Source organism: Danio rerio, chromosome 7, assembly GCF_049306965.1.
Source record: "Danio rerio strain Tuebingen ecotype United States chromosome 7, GRCz12tu, whole genome shotgun sequence".
Taxonomy (NCBI): domain Eukaryota; kingdom Metazoa; phylum Chordata; class Actinopteri; order Cypriniformes; family Danionidae; genus Danio; species Danio rerio.
The window spans coordinates 16,015,301-16,038,065 of record NC_133182.1 but is presented as its reverse complement, the minus strand read 5'-3'; the positions used below and the strand labels follow the sequence as shown (position 1 = coordinate 16,038,065).

Here is a 22,765-nt window from a genome sequence, read left to right as displayed (position 1 = left end):
AAATGGTACAGAAACAGTCAATAAGTAGTAAAAAAAAAAAGTAAGAATAATTAGCCCCCCTGTTTATTTTTCCCCCAATTTCTGTTTAACGGAGAGCAGATTTTTTCAACACATTTCTAAACATGGTTTTAATAACTCTTTTCTAATAACTGATTTATTTGATCTTTGCCATGATGACAGTAAATAATATTTGACTAGATATTTTTCAAGACACTTCTATACAGCTTAAAGTGACATTTAAGGGCTTAACTAGGTTAATTAGCATAACTAGACAGGTATAAAATAAGACTTTCTCTAGAAAAAAAATATATTATCAGACATACTGTGGAAATTTCCTTGCTCTGTTAAACATCATTTGGCAAATATTTGAAAGAAAAAAATTTCAAAGTGGGGCTAATAATTCTGACTTCAACTTTGGACACCTGAAAAAAAATTATTTGACTGTATACTGGGTATATTATACACACATACCCAACTGTAAATGTGATTCATAATAATTTAGATGCAATACCTATTTACAAACTATGATTTCTTGTTTGAAAGGGCAGTGATAAGCCAGTCAAAGACAGTGATAGAAAGTGAAAAGATAGTGAGAATACTTAAAAAACATTTTTTTTATATTATTATTTCTTTTTTTCTTAGAGGTCAGTATATTATATACTAGGGCTGTACAATATCTCGTTTCAACATCAATATGGCAATATGTGCACTCGCAATGAACTGCACATCACAGTCAAACTGGTATTATAATAGACCCCATTTTTAAAACACTCAAGATTTGTGGAGTCACTGCAACGTTTATTCACAAAGATACAAAAACCTTTAGTAATTATGTGTGTTTTTAGGGCTGTATGAGGATTTCAAGTAAGTTTAAAGCATTCCGACACATTCAGAAATTACATTTATAACTTTACCTGTATTTGTGTTTAATTTTACAAGACTATACAGTATTTTACATTTGATCATTATTATTTTTGGGCTCCTGATTACTGCTGATTTTATTACAGAAAATCATAATGCACTGTGTATTTAATATCATTGCTCTACTGTATTTCTCAATGTTTGTGATTGGTTTATTATAATTATGCAGATGCCTTACGAAATCATCCCAATGTTTGTAAAGTTATGAATTAATTTCATCTGCTGATATTATTTGCAATATCGCAATATATAATGTAGAAAAATAAAATATTGTAATGTCAGTTTTTTTAGATTTTACTTATTTTTTTATTTTTTTTTTACCAAATTAATAATAAAAAGAAAGACCTTCAGTGTATAGATGATATGACTTCAGTAGCAAAAAGAAATTAACCTAATCCCAAGTTCACAGCTTCTTATTACAGCACATCTGAATTCAGACATACATTAGTTGACAAGGACTTTGGGAGCTTCTGCAACTCTTAAGAAGATTACACAGATCCAAATAGTGTTAACTAAGATGGTGTTCCCTGGAGAACCCAGATGGAAAGCAGACGAGGAGGGGGAGATCTGATGTTCTGGATCTGTGCGGCAGAAGGCAGCCGAGGGTGGCCTTGCATTGCTCGCTTTGTTCACACTAGATCAGAGAACCAAGAGATTTAGCAATCAGAAGGCTATCGGTGCAGATATCAAAACGGGACTGGCGGATTGAGCTAGGATGGAGACACCTGATTGGCTGATAGAGGACAGATGTCAACATGCACTCGATTTACACAACAGTGCAATGGGAATCAAATGAATTTTAAAAGGCGGATAATGACTAAAGCCAATTACAGAGTCAATCCCTGTAAATATGAACAAAAGCGAAGTGATTTCAAAGGATGCTGAGCCAGTCTTGTAACAATGAGTTGACATAAATAGACTAATCTTTATTGAAATGACCTTTGACTGCAGCCTGAACCCAAGACGGGGCTGAAAGACAAACAGATTTTATCAGATGTGCCGTATGTTGTGGCTAAAAGAGAAATCGTACAATTCTCCATTCAGTAAATCATGCCCATCCCTACCTGTTTGTTTTTAAAATTAGCCTGCTTTGTTTTTAAAAAATGATATTCTGTATTACGTATTGGGTGAAAAAGGAGCAGATTAATGCTGTTTTTGGAGGAGAGAATAAAGTGACCTTCCTGTGGGTCACAAATAAGTGTAACCACAACCCTATAATTGTCCTGGCATCCAAGATTATTGCTTTCCTTTCAACACCAACTCAAACAAACCCTCCGCAGATGACAATCTAGCTTCCCGTTTGAGCAACGCACTTTATTCTTAACCTCACGTTGAGGAAACCCAAACAAGCTGGTCAGGAAACATTTGACATGTTATGACTGTTAGTATTAGCACTGTGGGGAACAATCAGATATACAGTACGAGCTGATAAAGCTGACATAATTAAAATAACACGAGCGATAGAAGCAGCTGGGCAAACTAAAAAGACCATCTCAAGACTGAATGGACATGTCCGGTGGAGATATTGGGCCCTATCACACACCCGGTGCAATAAGACCGCAAGACGTGTTTGGCGCAATTTGTCGCTATTTTCAGACCAGTGCAACCATTATTTTTATGTTTTGCACCACGTTGTTTAAATAGCTAATCCATTTGCGCCACTTTGTGGACTCATGGGTGAGCTGGTCTGTAAAGGAGGTGTGTTAAGGCGCATTGTTGGCTCATTGCTATTTTGAAGAACTGAAATAGACTGCGCCACTGACCAAGTAAAGTCTAAAGTCCAGCACAGAGCACGATAGTTATGCGCCTATGCAAGTTCAAAAGCTTAATACACACAGAATCTACAGCAATACACAAATATCTTATGAAAAAAAGGAATACAATGTTACAAAAATTATTATTTAATATAAAAACCACAACTTCAGGGGTCTTTTTTTTAAAAGTTTATTCATGACAATTTGCACTTGTATAACATTATTATTATTATTAGCAGTATTATTGGTTATGCATATTTATATTAGTTTTAATAAAAACAAGTGTAGATTTGTCCAATTTGTCAGGTTTTAGAGACATATGCCTCACCATATGGGGCATGAGAATAGGACGTGTGTTTGGATATAACTCAGCTCACCACACTTAACTTTATTATTTTTTGTTTATTTGTTTGCTGGAAATTAGATCTGAATTTAGAAATAGTTGAAACAAATCTTTGCGCTTAACGAACAAAATTAAATATGTAGGCGAATGGATGTCTTCAGTGGAGTGCCATGTACATACTGTTGCAAATCCACCATGGTGTGATGCAACTGACTTTTAAAGGGAATGGGGGAGGGTCCTTTTCACACCACACTGATAGCTTTTGTCCGAACCATAGACTGTAAAATATATGGACGCAGTATCTGTGACGTCACCCATAGGTTTCCTATGAGGCGGAGAGTGAGCGGAGCTACAGACACCTGCTGGCATTTAGCTTGGACCTGGTTCAGACACACTTTACTTTGGGAGAACGCTTAATACTTTATCACCTGCGACTCGTTTGTATTCCGACCACTTGTGCTTGGTTGTATACTATATCAATAAAGTGTTTAGACTTTTAAAAACACTGCTGTAATACATTGAGCCACTAAACATTGTTCTTATGACGTTTTTCAACAGGAGGAAAACGCGAATTACTTCCAAACACTTCAGATATAGTCTGTGTTAGTTAATGTAAGACTATTGATGAAATAGTTGGCCATTCTAACAGTGGGCTCAATTAAAATTTGCTCTGTTTTGGAGCCAGGAGTGGCCAGGACTAGCGGAATTTCGAATGAATTGCAGTTTTAATTACTTCCGTATTGGTTTCCTGAGGGAGAGCGGAAGGTTGCCGCTTGGTCCGAACCAGTTGAAAAAAACCAAAATGTAGTCATGTGACAAAATCCACATCACTCATTGGCCAGATGTTATTGAACGTATTTCCTAAACTGCTTTCGATTGGTCAGAATTAACAGTTGGGAAAATGCCAATGGAACTCCCACGAGTAAATAAACATGCAAACACAAAATGACACTTTTTTTACCATGGAGGGATGACTGCGCTGGCTGACAGTATCCCTGGTCATAGTATACTATATAGTTTGTACACATCACTTTAGACAAACTATACATTTCGAGAATGAAGCACGGCTGCAGCTGGAGGCGTATTGCAAGTCACTTCAGGAGGAGGCGTGAATTAATTTAGCTAATGTTTTTAGTACCTCTATCTCCGTTTAAAATTGTTGGTAAAGTGCTGTCAACAAATACTTTTCCTCCACACCCCGTAAGATGGCACAGCGCATAAGACTATGGCAGTTGTTTTAGTTCAGATCATGTTCTTAATACAAATCACCCGCTCCATGGTTCGTTTGAAAGCGTACCGAGACCACATCATCAAGGAGGTCTCGCTACGCTTTTTTGGTCCGTTTTTGGTGCGCATACGAGTGTGATTGCTACATTCACACCTGCACAAACGAACCACACCAAGAAGGAAAACCAACTTTTGTGAGATTCAACTGCACTAAATAAGGCAGGTGTGAAAGCACCTTAAGATAATAAGCACAACCCTGTTAGACCATGCGCCTCAGCGCAAAGTGTATTTTTCCATCTTTAAATTAGCAAAAGTTGATTCGGACATGCCCTTTATGCTTTTGCACCATGCACTTTAAAATTTGTGCCTAGATCGTTAAAATAGAGCCAATTGCATTTAAATCAGTGGTGTCCTGGAGGGCCGGTGTCCTGCAGATTTTAGCTCCAACTAGCCTCAACATACATGCAAGGATGTTTTTAAAAAGCCTATTAAGAGCTTTATTAGCTAGGCCAGGTGTGTCTGATTGGGGTTGGAACTAAACTTTGCCAGACACCAGCCCTCCAGGACCGAGATTGGACACCCCTGATTTATATGTATAGAAATGTAAAAAAGAAAATTAATCATTTTCAGTGACTAAAACTGTGAAAAAATTATCTAGTTGACAATTCTGAATTTAAAAGGAATGATAATGTTTTGCCACTACATCACAATCAGAATCAGAAAGAGCTTTATTGCCAGGTAGGTTCACGCATACGAGGACTTTGTTTTTGCGACAGGGCTTCTAAAGTGCAACAGAAATTCAGAAAAAGGGCTAAAAACAAATAATAAATACATTTTAAAAATAGAAGTAAATAATAAATGCAATTGCAAATATACAAATTGATGAGTGTATGTAGGTATATTACAATATACAATGTTATATGTTATGTGCAATGCAGCTGTGATTTGCAAATTGGCATGTCAAGTGTGTTGTTAAATAAATAAGTGTATATGTGTATAAAAAGTAGTGATATTTGTTTCACAATTACTATCATAAAGTGTTCATGGGATGGATTTCCTGAGGAAAGAAACTGTTTCTGTTTGGTGATCATAGATCATTAAAATTTTTATAAATATATAGACATGAGGTATTTGTGATTGTGATTTCTTTTCCATAACAGTATGTGAGATAAAAAATATCATAAAAAATATATCATCATAACAAATAACCACAGTTTATCAGAAGATTGTTTTAATTAGTTGATTCAAAAATTTTCTTTAGTAAATAGTAAAATAAAATATTAAATAAATAAATACTACTAAAAAAATTCAATAAAATGCTAATGATTATAAATTCTTTAATGCTTTAATGGATTTATATACACACATACAGTACACACCCAAATACATATCCTGTAATGGTCTGATAACAATTCTTAATACGAAATAAAACTAAATGTCAAATATTTCATAAGAATTCTCAAATTAAATACATTGTTGTTTATTTTAAGGGTAATTAAAACAGCAATAAATAAAATCTGGTAATTTTCTTAATTTTTTCCATAGTGATTGAGGTAAAGTTGGTTTTATATTCACACATGTGTTTTTTTTTTACAATTTTTGAACAGTGACGCTCTCAATATTGTTTAACCCTTGCTGTTTTGAATATTCAGTCTGAAATCTCATGCAAGTATAACTTCAAAACAACATTATCACTATTTAATTACTGTAAACAACATTGTACTTTGATAGTGATAGCTAATATGATTTTCATATTTAGAATTTGAAATGTTTTTCGGAAATTATATTATTAAAGAAAAGCCAGAATGTGCAGAATATAAAATGAACTGTACCCCAATCCCATAGTGCTTACTCTCTCCTTCCATATATATTTTACATATAAGCATATTAGATATAAATGTGTACACTATTGTTTTCAAATATCTGTAGTGAAAACAAAATACAAATAAAAAATAAATATAAATAAACAATCTGCAAAAGGATTTAGCATAACAAAAACATAAAAATTGACAATTTAACACATTTTTAATGTAACAAACAGTAATGTACATAATGTATAATGTATTAAAACAGCTAAAATGTTTACTTTTTCCTCTGACACTTTAAAACACTTTAACATGACATATGTATGATCTATATCTGTCTATTAATTTCTCTTTCACTATTTCTTTATAGTCGTATTCATTTCTATAATCAATACATTTAATACTATTATTCATGACAGTTTTACAATGACAAAATCTTTAGTTTAGTGTCGTTGGGGTTGAAGGAATAACCAATTTCTACCATGTTCTAGTTCAGAAAGCTGTCGGTTTCAAATTCGACAGCAGGATAAATATACTCTTTGAATGTCACGTGTTATTAAATTCTAATAAATTGAATATTATGATTTGTACAGTAATCTTACCTGAATAATGTTCATTACAAGCGTGGTGTTTGTATTCCTCGATCATGTGTTTACTACGCAGCCGCTGTCAACCTTGAACTCAGTTGCATCATCGTTGCTAAACAAGTCTCTTTCTGATTGGCTGAGATTACAACAGTTCGGCCGCTGATTGGCTGTAGTGTCATCGACGCTGCTGTCAACACCAGAAAAACATGGCGGCTCCCGTTAGAGGCATGGCTGTATCCAGCAGCATAGGAAACACAACTAGTTTTCAGAAGAAAACCCGCAGCAAGCTAGTTTTTATTCCTGGTACCAGACCATCGGTGCAGAATGGACAGCTTTTAGTGTCGTCTGGCGTCAGCTCGCTTGACTATGTGATTGGTTAGTATTATTCGATGGGTTGAAGCTCAGTCAAGTTTTAATGCATTGTGTTATTGAGGTAAAGTTGGGTTTATGTTCGCACACTAAGACTTTATCCTTAATATAATTTCAGAAAAGTGTTCTTTGCTAGTTTTAAACAGGTTAATTATATTAACATTAGCAGTCAATTGTGTTAATATCATACTTGCTTGCTTTTTCAGACCCAGTTTGGTAAACAATGTAACACCGTCTCATAAGTTGTCACTGTTAAAAAAATAATAAATATGCGAATTTAAAACCAACTTTACCTCAATCGTTACGTTCATATTTTTCAAATGCCACTCTATGCCTAAATGTTTTTTTTTTTTTTCGAGAACATTCCCTAGTACTAAACTTCCAACTCTCATACTTGTCATTTATGAAAGCATAGGCTATTAACGTCACTGAGAAATATACTTATTAGTTCACAAAGAACGTTTTTGGTTCCTCAAGATGTAATCTTTGCATTTATATGACGCTAAGTTGTACTAAATGAAATATGTTTGTGTTTTATATTCCTTGTGATGTTCATCTGATAATGATTACCTTGCTTGGTGATGGATAAGTAATGGTTGTGTTTAGTAATTAATTGAGGTAAAGTTGGTTTTATATTCACACATTCTGACTTTATCCTTAATATAATTTCAGAAAAGTATTATTTGAGAATTATGATTAGGGAAATATATAAACAGTCAATGACTATTCAAGTATAACATTGTTCACAGTCAATTAAGTTATTTTGAAGTCATACTTTCGATTTTCAGAGCCAATATTCAAAGTAGTGTGGTAAACAATATTAATACCGTGTCACGAGTTGTCACTGTTAAAAATGAACACGTGTGAACATAAAACCAACTTTCTCTCAACCATTACGTCATATATTTCACTTTATGCCTTCATATTTTCATAAATTGAGAACATTCCCTAGTATTACACTTTCCACCGACACCCTTGTCATTTATAAAAGCATAATATTTCATTAGGATGTAATCTTTGCATTTATATGACGCTTAGTTGTACTATATAAAATATGTTTGTGTTTTATATTCCTTGTGATATTTGTTTGATAATGATCACTCAACTTTGGCATGTTGACATAGTAAAAGTGACAGAGAAATAATGGTTATGTTTAGTAATTTAGGTAAAGTTGGTTTTATCATTTATATCACACAATCTGACTTTCTCCTTAATAATGTAATTTCAGAAAAAGTATTCTTTGCAAATGTTAAATAGTAAAATCATATTAGCAATCAATGACTATCAAAGTGCAACATTGCTTAGTCAATTCAATTGTTTTGAAGTCATACTTACTATTTCAGAGGAAATATTCATTGTAGTGTGGTAAACAATATAAATACCATCTCACAAGTTGTCACTGTTACACAAAGAACCAATGTGCAAATATAAAACCAACTTTAACTTAATCATTACGCTCATATATTTCACTCCATGCCTTAATATGTTTATAAATCGAGAACGTTCCCTTGTATTACACTTTCCACTGCCGCACTTGTCATTTATGAAAGCATATTATATATTAATGTCACTGAGACATGTACTTATTAGTTCATGAATGTTTTTAATACATCAAGGTGTAGTTTTTAGATTTAATAGTTTTACTATTTTTTTTAAATTTGAAATATGTTTGTATTTTACGTTTTGTATATTGATCTAATAATAATGACCTTACTTTTGCATGCTTATATTACATTTACAGTGAAAATGGATAGTTTATTAATAATGGTAATTGTAAATAAGACACACCGACACATTTATATGCAGGCATGTACTTTATATGGGTATGCATTTTCTTTGTAATTGTAATACGACACTCAAGATAAATAACACCACTAATATCTTTATTTCAGGATGTTGTTGTGTATTTAAGTGTATGTATTTTCTAGTGTACTGACTTACTGCAATAATTATTTGCCTGCTTCTAATGTGCGTGTATGTGTTTGTGTGCTTCGATGGGTTAAATGCAGATAAACAAATTCAAGAATGAGATACTGTACCATACTTTGCGATCATGTCACTTATTATTTACTTTTAATTCAGGTACCTTTTTATATTTTTGTACTTTTTAAAATCTAGGTCTGCTTTAGCCTTTCTGGTTTTCAGTTCAAGTTATTGGGATGAAACATCTTTACTGTATGTTCTGCTTCTGTCATAAAGATTTATGTATTTATTTTTATAGGTGGCGGTTTGGCAGTTGGAACGCTGCTGCTTGTAGGTAAGGAATGACTTTATGTGCTCTTATTATGTCATGAGTTTTTTTTTTTTTTTTTTTGCTATTATTTTCATAAGCATTATTAAAAATGTTTGCATTAATATCATAGTACACTATAAAGAACGATGGATTGAATTAAGCAGTAGTTGTGTTTTTGAGTTTTTTTGATTTTGTGAAGAATGATTTTTTTTTATTATATTTTTTGGAGATTAAGAAGGTTTGCACTTTCACTGTGGACTAATGTTTGACCACCATTCTTTTTTGATCTGTTTGAACATGCCATTCTTTTGCTGGTTGTTAGGGCTTGATATTTTCAAAACATATATTCACGAGGATCTTATATCGCTACGCCCTAATTTCTATTCTTTGCATTCTTTTGTTCTTTTTTCACATCATTGGAAGTAGCTTGGTCATGGCCTTTTATGATCTATCGAGTCCTGTCAAGGCCACTAATGCCCAAGACACTTGACGCACATGAAATATACAATTGGTTGGAAAAGAGATGTAGATGTTTATGCTTTAAAAAGGAGATTATCTTTCTATTTTCTTTTTTACTTGTTTATTATTGAGTAAAGTGTCATTTCTGCGTAATGAAGTTTGCCCTGCGCGCTTGTGGTTATAAAAACTTTTTTGGTGTGTTAATTATGTCAATAATATTATTAATTAGGTCGTAATTCGTTCATTCATTCATTCATTCATTCATTTTCTTGTCGGCTTAGTCCCTTTATTAATCCGCAGTCGCCACAGCGGAATGAACCGCCAATTCATCCAGCAAGTTTTTATGCAGCAGATGCCCTTCCAGCCACAACCCATCTCAGGGAAACATCCACACACAAATTCACACACACTCATACCCTACGGACAATTTAGCCTACCCAATTCACCTGTACCGCATGCCTTTGGACTGTGGGGGAAACCGGAGCACCCGAAGGAAACCCACGCGAACGCAGGGAGAACATGCAAACTCCACACAGAAACGCCAACTGAGCCGAGGCTCGAACCAGCGACCTTCTTGCTGTGAGGCGACAGCACTACCTACTGCGCAAGTCGTGATTTATTATTCATTCATTAAATAATCCTCTCACTCCACCCTTTTGTCCCACAGTCAATCACATTGCGTAGTGTGACGGTCACTCGATAATTAAAAACAATCTCATTTTACCAAAAAAAATACCAAAAAATACCAAAATTAACCACTCAAATATTTACCTTCACCTTCAGAAACACTATTTTACAGGAAAAAAGCATATCAATTATTATCATTCACTGATTCATGTCTACATCAATGCAATGAAATTCTGACAGTCCAAAAAAAATAATAATTTCATCTCATTATTTGTATTATTACATCTTTAAAATCTATGATTCACAAAATTATAGCTAAACAACCAACCGTTAAAGCAGGGGTCACAAATCTCAGTTCTGGAGGGTATGTTGAGGCAAGTTGTTTCAAGTATACCTAGTAAGGCCTTGATTAGCTTGATTAGGTGTGTTTGATTAGGGTTGGAGCTAAAATCTGCTAGACACCGGCCTTCCAGGAACAAGTTTGGTGACCCCTGCTTTAAAGAAACACAGAAAGGTCAAATTCCTCATTCATTCCTCTTAGTGCAAGTTATTTTAATTTATGAATCCAGAAGGCTTCTTTTTGTAATAATCTTTTATAAAGATTACCTCCTCTTTGTGACTCAAATACTTTGTTCGATTCCTATACATTCTAGTTATGTCCAAAATATATCAAATGTCTTGCTACTACCGAAGTTAATATCTTGTCGTCGTATACTTGATTTATGTTCACTAATTCGCAACTTTGACTGACGTGATGACTTCCCTATGTCTATCTTTTGGCACAGACATTTTAACATGGAGACCACGTTACGAGTTAAGCAGGTATACAGGTTTTTATTTTTATAATTTTACCTGTTGATAGATTTAAAAAATTCTTTACACTTTACCAAAACTGAAAACAACCTTGTATGAAAGTGGATTTCCTATTTCTTACTACAAATCATCATATCTGCTCAATTGTGGGATCTTTTAAAGGTAAATAATGGATGATGTTGAAATGTGGTATTTAAAGATTTGTCAGAAGATAAAATATGCCAATGTTATAAATATGCCAGGAAAAAGCTGCTCTCCAAAGGGTTGTCAACACAGCGCACAAAATCATCAGCTGCACTCTTCCCTCCTTAGAGGAGTTGTTTAAGGCCTGCTGCTACAGCAAAGCATGCAGCATCCTGAAGGACTCGTCCCATCCAGCATACCACCTATTTCAAATGTTACCTTCGGGGAGACAATATAGAACCATAAAAGCCAAAACAAACAGACTTAAAAATAGTACATTTCCAAGGGCTGTTGCAATAATGAATGGACATTAAATTGAGGGTGTTTCTGGCCAAAATTATTTTAATCTTACTTTTTAACTTGCTGCTAGGAAATGCACTTGCCACTTTATACACTTGGACATTAAATTGTATGCCTTCCTGGCTCACATTTATTCACTTTTTAATTTAAAAAGCTGCTAGAAAATGCACTTGCTACTTTATATGCACATCATACGCACTTTTAATATTGTATTGCAACTCTTCATTTAATTTGATCTTTTTTTATCTCTTTTTAATTATTGTTGTTGTTTTAGATAAATAGGACTGCACTGAAGGGAAGGGCAAACGTAAGTTTCGTTGTAAATTGTACAATGACAATAAAGATTCTGATTCTGATAGTTGATTTAATAAAATTGCTATGTTCATTATATGTTAATGAGCAATTTATTTAAAAAAAAAAAAGTTTAGTTTCTTAGCAGGTTTTACTGTTTTTAAAATATCTTATCGATGTAATTTATTTGCCTTACCTAATGCTTCATCCAAAACGTTGCGGATATCCTCTCGAATGAAATCTTTGAAATAATGTGTTTTTCAAGCGCTTCTACAGTACTACAATTACATTTCAGTCATGTCACTGACTGACTGGCAAACTGTGTTTAATGTGGACTGGATGGTAACTGTCCATAGATAATACTGTGTTTTTGTCTGAAGAGATAAAACAAACAAAAAGAAGCATTCTGGATTCATGAATTAAAATCACTTACACCAAGAGGAATGAATGAGGAATTGGACCTTTCTGCGCTTCTTTAATGGTGTGTTGTTTAGCTATAATATTGTGAATCATGGATTTTGAAGATGTAATGAAACGAATAATGAGATGAGACTGTATTTTTAATGTTTTGGAATGTCGGAATTTCATTGCATTGATGTAAACATGAATCAGTGAATGATGATAATTGATATGCTATTTTTCTGTGTAAATATTTTAAATGTAAATATTTCTTGTGTGGTTACTTATGGTGTTTTGAAATAAAAAAATGATTGTTTTTAGTTATTGAGTGGCCATCTAATAACGTAATGTGATTGACTGTGGGATAAAAGGGTGGAGTGAGAGGATTGTGTCATACAGAGCAAAGCATTGTGCCGAAACGTCTGTTTTGTATCACCTGAAGAATATAAAATAAAAACTATACAAATAAATTATTCAATGAGTGTGAATCATGACCTTCTGCATGAAAAGTTGACCCAAACATAATGCTAAAATTATGACATTTACTATGCTATTGGTTGAATATATAATGAGTCATGCCACAAATATATATATGTGTGTTTGTATATATATATATATATATATATATATATATATATATATATATATATATATATATATATATACACACACACACACACATATACATGCATACACATACATACAGTTAAGGTCAGAATTAATAGCCCCCCTGAAATATCAGCTCCCCTGTTTTTTTTTTCCCTCCCCAATTTATATTTAACAAGGATGATTTTTTTTTCAGCTCATTTCTAAACATATTAGTTTTAATAACTAATTTCTATTAACTGATTTATTTTTATCTTTGCCATGATGACAGTATATAATATTTGACTAGATATTTTTCAAGACACTTCTATACAGCTTAAAGTCACATTTAAAGGCTTAACTACGTCAATTAGGTAACCCTACTCCGTGTTTGTGCTGCAAAACTCCCCTTATTATAAAACCCATTTTGCTTTATATATATATATATATAAATTTTATATTAGTCCATTATATTTATATAAAAGCTGTATGTTTATGTTTTTATATAACAAAATGTGACTTAACTATGCAATTTTGACACAGTCTAACAAAAAATGTGCTAATTAAAATAAATAAGCAAATGACAGAAGTGTCTCCAGAGGTTGCACATTTAGCCTAATTCCGATTAGCATTGCCGGTGCGGTTGTTGAATCACTGGGACTCAGACGGCAAACATATGGAAGCAGGAGGGCAGAAATGTTGACCCAAATTTCCCCCTGCAGCTTTGAGTGACTGACTCACACTCGGTGGACAAACAGACGCCTACTGTCCTCCACACGCACACACACACACACACACTGAAGTACCACTGGCATTAGTTTTTCACCCAAACAGACAAGCTCTCTCTGCTTCAGAAAAGATAGGAAGTCTTGGCTGACTGATATGTGTCTTGTTGCTTCTACAAAACAGATATCCATCCCCAATACAACTCGTCCCGCCCCAAAAAAACGCCCCTGCTAGGCTAATAGCACCCGCAGGTTTCATTTGTAAGGCGCCATTGATGCAACATCACAATAGGCCCCATCTCGAGAGGGCCCATCTGGGTGTCTTTGTCGGGGCCGCTGAAAGCCACAAAGGCCTGCTGACCTAGAAACACATCAATAAGGGAGAGGGGAGACAAATTGAAGAGCGGAGGAATGTTTTCTTTTTTTTTTCCTGTCGATGGATGATGGAATATGAGAGGAATCCAGGTTTGTGGGCAGATTTGGAGGTGGTCAGGAAGTGTTTCAATCTGTCCTGCTGTCTGAGGAATCCTTTAGAGGTCATACTGAGGCTTTAGACGTGTGGGTTTGAGGGTCTGTCAGTGTGTCTGAGTGGGTCAGAGCTGGATATCTCAGTGTATCTGAGTAGGTCAGAGCTGGATTGTTACTGCCAGGAAGTCAGAATAATGGTGTGACAGATTGTAATTTAGAGTTATGCATTATAAAAAGAAGTCTAAACATTGGGTAAAAATATATATGTTATAAGTTATGATTAGGCTCACATGGAATTTGCGCATGAAGAAATCCACAGAATTTTAGCCAATCATTGAATCTATTCATATAAATTTATATTTATTCAGTTTTTAAATTCATTTCAGTAATATTATTGACTAATATGAACACTCTCATATGATTTATTTACAATACAGTTTGTAAAGTCATAATTGCGCATATGGATGGGCATTGTAAGCATTAAAAAAGTTGCAACATTTTTTATTTTTTTATTTCATATATTTAGTTTTTAGTTATTCAGAAAAGGCATAAAATGTCCACAGCTTCTTTCTGGCTCTAGTTATGACCTCATCTGGTTAGTTTTTGATGTCTTTAAAAAAAAGGTAATAAAATAAATATATCAGCATTATATCAGCACTATTTATTTTAAACACAATTGTTTTAGAACTTCCAATTCAGTCGCCTTTGGGAAAAATGACTAGGAATAATAAACCGCAGAAAACAGTCAAACTATTTGCTCTACAAGCAATGTAATGTAATGTGTATTTATATAGCGCATTTATTGTGTATGGCCATACACCCAAAGCGCTTCACAATCATGAGAGGGGGGAGGTCTCTCCACACCACCACCAGTGTGCAGCATCCACTTGGATGATGCGACGGCTGCCACAGGACAACGGCAACGGTGCACTCACCACACACCAGCTATTGGTGGACTGGAGGGACAGTGATAGAGCCAATTCGGTGGATGGGGATGATTGGGAGGCCATGATCGTAAGGGCCGATAGAGGGACTTTGGCCAGGACACCGGGGTTACACCCCTGCTTTTTTACGAGAAGTGCCATGGGATTTTTAATGACCACAGAGAGTCAGGACCTCGGTTTTACGTCTCATCCGAAAGACGGAGCCCACTGACAGTGTAGTGTCCCCTTCACTTTTACTGGGGCATTAGGACTCACGCAGACTACAGGTTGAGCGCCCCCTGCAGGCCTCACTAACACCACTTCCAACAGCAACCTAGTGTTCCCTACTGGTCTCCCATCCAAGTACTGACCAGGCTCAGCCCTGCTTAGCTTCAGTGGGTAACTGGTCTTGGGCTGCAGGGTGATATGGCTGTGGCCATAGCAAGTGTGTTCATGACTATACATAAGTTAAATAATACAATAAGAAAATATCAGTTTGCGACATCAAGCAGCATGAGCTGTTTTTAACAAGCCAAAAAACGTCTCCCAATGGTACGTGTAGAATAAGGCCAATACTAGCTGATAAAATGGAAAATTTATACAAAACATTTAAATATGCGTATATTCATTCATTCGTTTTCTTTTTGGCTTAGTCGCTTTATTAATCTGGGGTCACCACAGTGGAATGAACCGCCAACTTATCCAGCACACGTTTTACGCAGCAGATGCCCTTCCAGCTGCAACCCATCACTGGGAAACACCCATAAACTCTCAGTCACACACACAAACTACGGACAGTTTAAGCTTACCCAATTCACCTATACCATGTCTTACCTATCTATATATTCACTCATTTATATGTGATAAAAATATTTAATCAATGCAGTACTGTTGCAACAAATAAAACCACTATTTCAAACTCTATACAGTACAAACGGTATTTTCTATTGCCCTAACCCCACTCTCCCCCTATACCCAGCCCTCAGCAATGTCCTCATATTTCACCACTTTCTTGTTATACCTGTGTCATACCCACAATATGTCATTTTTATGATTTGAGTCCGGAAATGTCACAAAAACATGTAAACTAAATCTAAATGGATTGTATGAACCCCCCCCAAAATGGAAAAGATGACACGGGAAGCCACAGTAAAATAAATAGTAATTTTGAAGGCATTATAAATAGCTTCTGATTTTCTTCTTATAATATGCACATGAAAGCTGACAGGCCTGATCTCAATACCTCAGAACTACTATCAACAATGTGTAATGTTTTGTGTGTAACCGAACAGTATGCTATTGCGGTTAAGTCACTAAAGGTTTATCAGAAGCTTGAGGATGTAGTAAAGTGTTGAAGATATGGTATATACATCGAGACAGGTGTTCTCTTCTCTTTTCCTCACCTCTGCTCTATGACGGACACATATGTGCATTTTAAGCTACAGGAGGGAGTTTGTGTCAGATGAGAGCATTTCCATTCAGTGTAGCCAACATTCACCTTCCCATCACCCCCTCCACTATTACATCCATTACTATTAATCCGGCCGGTGATCCTGCTGTTTATAAACACCGTTTGGCATGTACGTCTAAGTTGGTTGCATGTTTGGCATAGCTAGCAACCAGACTAAACATTGTTGTCTTTTTTTACATAATGCATGTTGTCATGTTGTTTCTATACATATGTATAGGGTATTGTACTGGACTAAATTGCAAGAAGTAACTGTATTGCTAGTATTTTTTATTATTGCTATTGAGTATATTGCTTAATTGTATATACATGGGCGGTTCATTCCGCTGTGATTATAATTAATCGCTGTGTGAATTATAATTATAATTATTTGCTGTGTGAATAATTCCGACCCCAGATTAATCAAGGGCGAAAAGAAAATGAATGAATGTATATACATGTTCAGAGAAAACAAATGTTACAACTTAATACAATTGCAAAATATTTTTTTAGTTTAATAGGTAACATTTTACAATAAAGTCTTACTTGATTTTAGAATGACGTTGTTTAGAATTCTTATTCTTCTTGACCTGAGTGCAACCTTTGCCACAGTTTCGCACTAGGTTCCTTTGAATAGGTTTGCCTCTGTAGGGATCTCTTTCACCCCTTTTTATGGTTTAATTTATATCTCATAGAACGTTCTCGGTTTGTCAAAATTAAGGATTTTAAGTCAAAATCTCAGATTGTCAAAACTGGTGTCCCACAAGGTTCCGTACTAGGTCTACACCTGTTAATTATATATCTATTGCCACTTGGTCACATTTTTAGAAAATACAACATACAACTTCACTCCTACGCTGACGACACTGAACTCTACCTGTCCACTAAGCCCTCCAGTTCATTTTCTTCTTCAGCTTTGAGTAGATGTTTAGCTGAAATAAAAAATCTGGCTTCCAGTTAACTTTTTAAAAAATTAATTAGTGACAAAACTGAAGCTCTTCTCATCAGGACTAAAAGTGTTTTGAATAACGTTGAAAATTTCACAATAGACATTGATAATCACACAATTCTTTGGGTGTCATCTTGGATAGCACCCTCTCATTTGAAGGTCACATCAATAATATTATGCATACTGCATGTTTCCACCTGCGTAAAATCACTCGTCTCCGCCCTTCTCTCACAATCAATAACACAGCAATTCTCATCCATCCATAAGTTACTTCACGTCTTGACTACTGTAGTGCATTTCTATATGGGCTTTCTTTTAAACTTCTCCATGAACTCCAACTGGTTCAAAACCATGCAGCTCGTGTCATCTCGACTTCATCTCATGAGCATGTCACACCACTTCTCTATCAGCTTCACTGGCTTCTAGTAAAGTTTCGTATTGATTTTAAAACATTACATCTAACTTTCAAGGCACTTCATAATCTTGCTTCTTAATATCTCACCGAACTTCTCCATATTTATACCCCTTCTCGCACTCTTAGAACAGCCAACTCTTTTTCCCTGGTGCCATCTCGCACTCGATTTAGCACAATGGGAGACGGATCTTAGCTCTATGGCTCCTCTGCTATGAAACTCGCTTCCCCTGGATTTAAGGAGCAGTGATAGTCTTCACACGTTTAAATCTTGTCTCAAGGCCCATCTTATTAAGCAGGCTTTCTTTTGACTATCTTTTATCATGTCGTTTTATACTCACAATGTGTTTGTAAATGCAACTCCTTACATGCATTTAAAATGCGTTTTTGGCAATGTTTTATTAATTGTTTTAATTTGTTCTTTTATGGCTGTTGATGCTTGTTGTAAGGCGACCTCGGTTGACTAGAAAGGCGCCATTTACAAATAAATTAGTTATTATTATTATTATTATTATTACTAGTAAATTATAGTTAATGAAATAAACAGCATTATTAATGAAACATAATCAACAATGAGAATATATTATGATTTATTAAATTGAGTACCGGCATATGTCTTGTAGTGATGAAAAGTTTGGATCATTTTACTGACCCTTTGAGTCTCATTCATTGAGATAATCGAAATTATTTTGAGTCATTTCATTCAATTTGCCAAAATAAAATGTAAATGTTACGGGTTGCTTCCAAACACATCTACAACTAGCCAACACAGAGTTGATCACACTACAAACAAGTCATAACTAGAATGCTATAAGAAAGAGAAAATGATCATTCATTGTTTACCTTGTGTTTTGTTTAAGTTCAGCTCACCTCTTCTGACAGGTTTTCCAATTTAAGTCGTTCGTTTACGTGACAGTATCAAATATGCTTAACCAGTGCAATCAGTTTGAGCCAGAGGATTCACAAATAGTCACCTTTTGAGTCTTGGGGTTTTAGAGTCGTTCGTTCATCACATAACAGCATGCAACGAGATGACTTAAACCGAGGACTCAAGAAATAAACGGTTCAAATCTTTTTCTGGCTCTAAATGCATATGATTGGCTCCTGTTATTCATGTCATGAACTTAAGACTCAAACCCGATAGAGGACTCGAACTATGAACTAATCTTCTCCACCTACACAATTGGGCACATGAGTGAATGAATGAATCACTCCCTGAGAGGACTCATTGTTCTCCAGTCACATAAAAGATTTGTTAAAAATGAACAAATCGTTCAAGAACTTCCCATCACTAATGTCTAGATTAGAATTACTCAATCTAAACATTTTGCATGTCTCTCTTATTTAACACACCTGATTTTTAGAAAACAGTTTTTTAGAAGAGCTCCAATCCTTTTTTTAGTCATTTATGCATTTTTGAGGGCTTCTCCACATCGTAACTCTTCTGAATGTTGGTAAGGCAGTGAAGGGGGCATCATCTGAGAACAATACATATTTTACATTGTCTACTCCCCAAGATTTTTGCTGCTGGGACCATCACATTTTAATGCCCATCTTTAAAAACAGAAAATTTCGGGCACTTAATTTAAAAAGCGTCCCATTAGTCGCGCTCCTCAGATCATGTGACTTTTGACCTGAACTACATGGCAGCCTTACACACAAAGGTTGTTCAACAAACTGCCCTCGCATTAATGAAATTAATTTAAATGTTATTTTTCTTATGTCAGCATCAGGGATTCATATAAATTTTGAGTGAACTTTAATGCTGTGTTCACACCAGATGCTGCGCGCGAATAAAACACGATACGATAAATATACACGTGAACATTTTGAGTTTACTCTCTTCATTTGCACATCAAGTTCACTTCACAATAGAAGCAGATTCACGTCATGGGCAGGGCTTCTGTCTGCCTGGTGACTCTAGCTTCGTTGCTAAATGGCTAACATGGATTTTATTGAGAGAGTAGCTGTGCTTTTTGTGCTTTAGGAAGGCTGAAAAACTGTAGATTCGTTCAGCATTGTGTCCACTAGGTCCTGATTTTAGATGTGCACCCAGCTCTCTGAATTCATCAACTCCTCCAGAAACTGTACCTGGATGATGGAGACGTTCAGTGGTGCTTCCGACTAAGCCGAGCCTAGTTTGATGAGGATTTCCCCTCGGGAGGCCAACAACAGACAATATGTCATAATCCCCTCACCAATAAGAGCAAGCTCCAGATTGGTTAAAGCTGCTCGAAAGTTCTGACTTTTCAACTAGATCGATTCACGATATGTGCGTCAAACACTCAAAACACTTAACTTGCGCTGCTTCATTTGTGCGAATTGCGTCATTTGCGCTACCTCATTCGTGCAAATCATAAGGCAGGAGGTCTATTCGCGTCTTTGCATTGATGTAAAATGTAAATCACTAACGCTTGGTACTTCATCTATGTCTGGTGTGAACGCAGCATAAATCGTCAAACATGTCAGCCAGTTAAATCGTTCTATGCAAATAAATTAGAGCAGATGATAGCCAATTGTGTTAATGCAACACTGGAAAAGTAATGTGATTGGCTGTTGTTCTCTGCGAAAAGTAGATGCTGATATATTTTGTGAAAGAACCGTGAATCACACAGAAACCGTGATGCATGCTGCCGCATAGTTTTGGCAAACTTTATAGCATTTGTAAATGTCTTTCTAGGTGAATGTTGCGTTATTTATGAAATTAAGGTGTTGACTGCATTTGTTTTGCACTAAAATAAGTCGTTGGTAAAGTCGAATTGTTTTTGCAGTATGTAATAAACTGTCAAACAGCATGTGAATATATTTTTCCTGCAAATAAATCGCAAATTGTGGCATATTGCAAAATATTTGCATCTCAATAGCGACTAGTCAACGTCGACTTGACTTTAATAGCATAAAGACTTCCAAAACTCTAAAGTCGTTCAGCCCCAGCTACATATGGACCTGATTCAGTAGGACACACTCAAGAAAACGAGCAATCACATCAAGGGTGAAAGCTCTGTCCACACGACCACACTGTACCCAGCGTTTCAGAAAATCTTCACCCTGGCCAATGTTTTCAGAAAGTTTCGGTTTTAATCACCTGATAGTACTATTCATGTGGACAAACAGCAAAACCATGTAAAAAAAAAAAAAAAAAAAAAAAAGTATGATTTTTAAAAAATACTCGTGTTCATGTGGATAAAATATTTATTGTTTTTGTCTGTGTGTGTTGACAGAGGAGGACCGCTATGACAGCTACTCCCGCATGCTACTCAAGTACTTTCTGGCGGAGGGAATCGTGTGTGGACATGAACTCTTCCTGGCATCTGCCCGAGATCATCCTGATCAGATCATGCAGGTACGAGTACACGTAAATCAGGTTTTCACACTATGACACTTGGCCCGAGTGTTTTGTTTCTTTGAACTCCAAGTGCATCAAAATCCATTGTATAACTAGGATCTGGCCCTCAAAAACAATACACTTTGAGAAGAGGGCGTGTGTCTTCATCAGTCAAATATTATGCTCCGCTTTGGGAATGGTGTGACCAAATATGACACTGTGTCTGTGTGTATTATTCTGCTTCTGGCATAGTCATATTTATCTGTATTTGTTTGGACTTCTACATGTGTACACTTTGAAACACTGTTGTTTTTGTGTTTTGGTTGTTTGTTGTGGACTGAATGCTAGTTGCAATATATGCTATAACTAGTTTTTTTTTTATTTAGATTGACCTTACATTACCAGTGTGATAAATAAAGTAACCAGAAGTTCATTCATTCAGTGTCTTTTCGGCTTAGTCCCTTTATTAATCTGGGGTCGCCACAGCAGAATGAACCGCCAACTTATTCAGCATATGTTTTACGCAGCAGATGCCCTTTCAGCTGCAACCCATCACTGGGAAACATTTATACACACTCATTATGCCTCATAATCATACACTATGGACAATTTAGTTTATCCAATTTACCTATAGCGCATGTCTTTAGATTCTGGGGGAAATTCTGCCGTTTACCTCTTTCTTTGGGTTCATTATTTCATTTTCTGTTTTATTTTGGCGTATTCCATCTTTTCTGTTGTATATTGTATGTTCTATTCTTGCTTGGTTATTTAGTTTTTTTATTTTAACATTTTTTTCTCATGCATCATTTCATTTTATAACATTATTATTTTATTATTTATTTATTTTTTTGTTTTGACATCATTTGCGTCTTTTATTGTTTCACACAATATTTGTTTCTTTTTTCATTTCACTACCTCTTTTTGCTTCTTTATTTGCTTTTCTTTTTTATTCATTTAAATATTTTTACAATTTTTTCTTATTTCATTATTTAATATTTTTATATTTTGACGTAATTGACCATTTTAATTTCAATAATAATATAATGTGTGTTATTTGAATAGAATTTGCAGAGAGTAACTTTCTTATTTTAAATGTCTTAATGTATTTTGACTTAATCTGCATCTTTTCTTGCTCCACTATTATTGTTTTTGTTAAATAATTTTGTCTTTTTTACTTCATTATGTTATTTGTTTATTTATTTTTTTGACACAATTAGCATCTTCTGTTGCTTCTCGATTACAGCATTTAGTTTGTATTTTATATAAAAATGAAAACCTAAATTGTATTTTAGGCCTCTTTATTTAATTGATTGTCTAACTAATTAATTAATTAATTTATTTATTTATTTATTTTTCATTTATTTAATCATTTTTTTTATTTTATTTTGATGATTGTCATAATTCATTAAAATATATTGATTCATCCAGATCTAGCTTTATAATTTTTTTAATTAATTTTTTTAATTAATTTTTTAGGCTATTGTTTAATCTATTTTTTAAAATCAAGATATATATATATGTGTGTGTGTGTGTGTGTGTGTGTGTGTGTATGTATATATATATATATATATATATATATATATATATATATATATATATATATATATATATATATATATA

General features: G+C 34.7%; 2 protein-coding genes across 8 annotated transcripts in view; one reads left to right on the top strand and one right to left on the bottom strand.

The window, feature by feature from the left end:
- The window catches only part of immp1l (inner mitochondrial membrane peptidase subunit 1), a 30,763-nt gene extending 24,024 nt beyond the window's left edge, over positions 1 to 6,739 (bottom strand). For both annotated transcript variants that reach the window (NM_001386390.1, NM_001386391.1), the window contains exon 1: positions 6,653 to 6,739. The gene's annotated coding sequence lies outside the window, so the exon portion shown is untranslated. The remainder of the gene's footprint in view (positions 1 to 6,652) is intronic.
- elp4 (elongator acetyltransferase complex subunit 4) overlaps positions 1 to 22,765 on the top strand; it is a 244,503-nt gene that overhangs the window by 109,629 nt on the left and 112,109 nt on the right. For 3 of the 6 annotated variants that reach the window (XM_073906548.1, XM_073906549.1, XM_073906550.1), the window contains 2 exons: positions 9,228 to 9,263; positions 21,042 to 21,163. In XM_073906548.1, the coding sequence (XP_073762649.1) occupies positions 21,071 to 21,163 (93 nt within the window). In that variant the 5' untranslated portion in view covers positions 9,228 to 9,263; positions 21,042 to 21,070. 6 annotated transcript variants of the gene reach the window in all.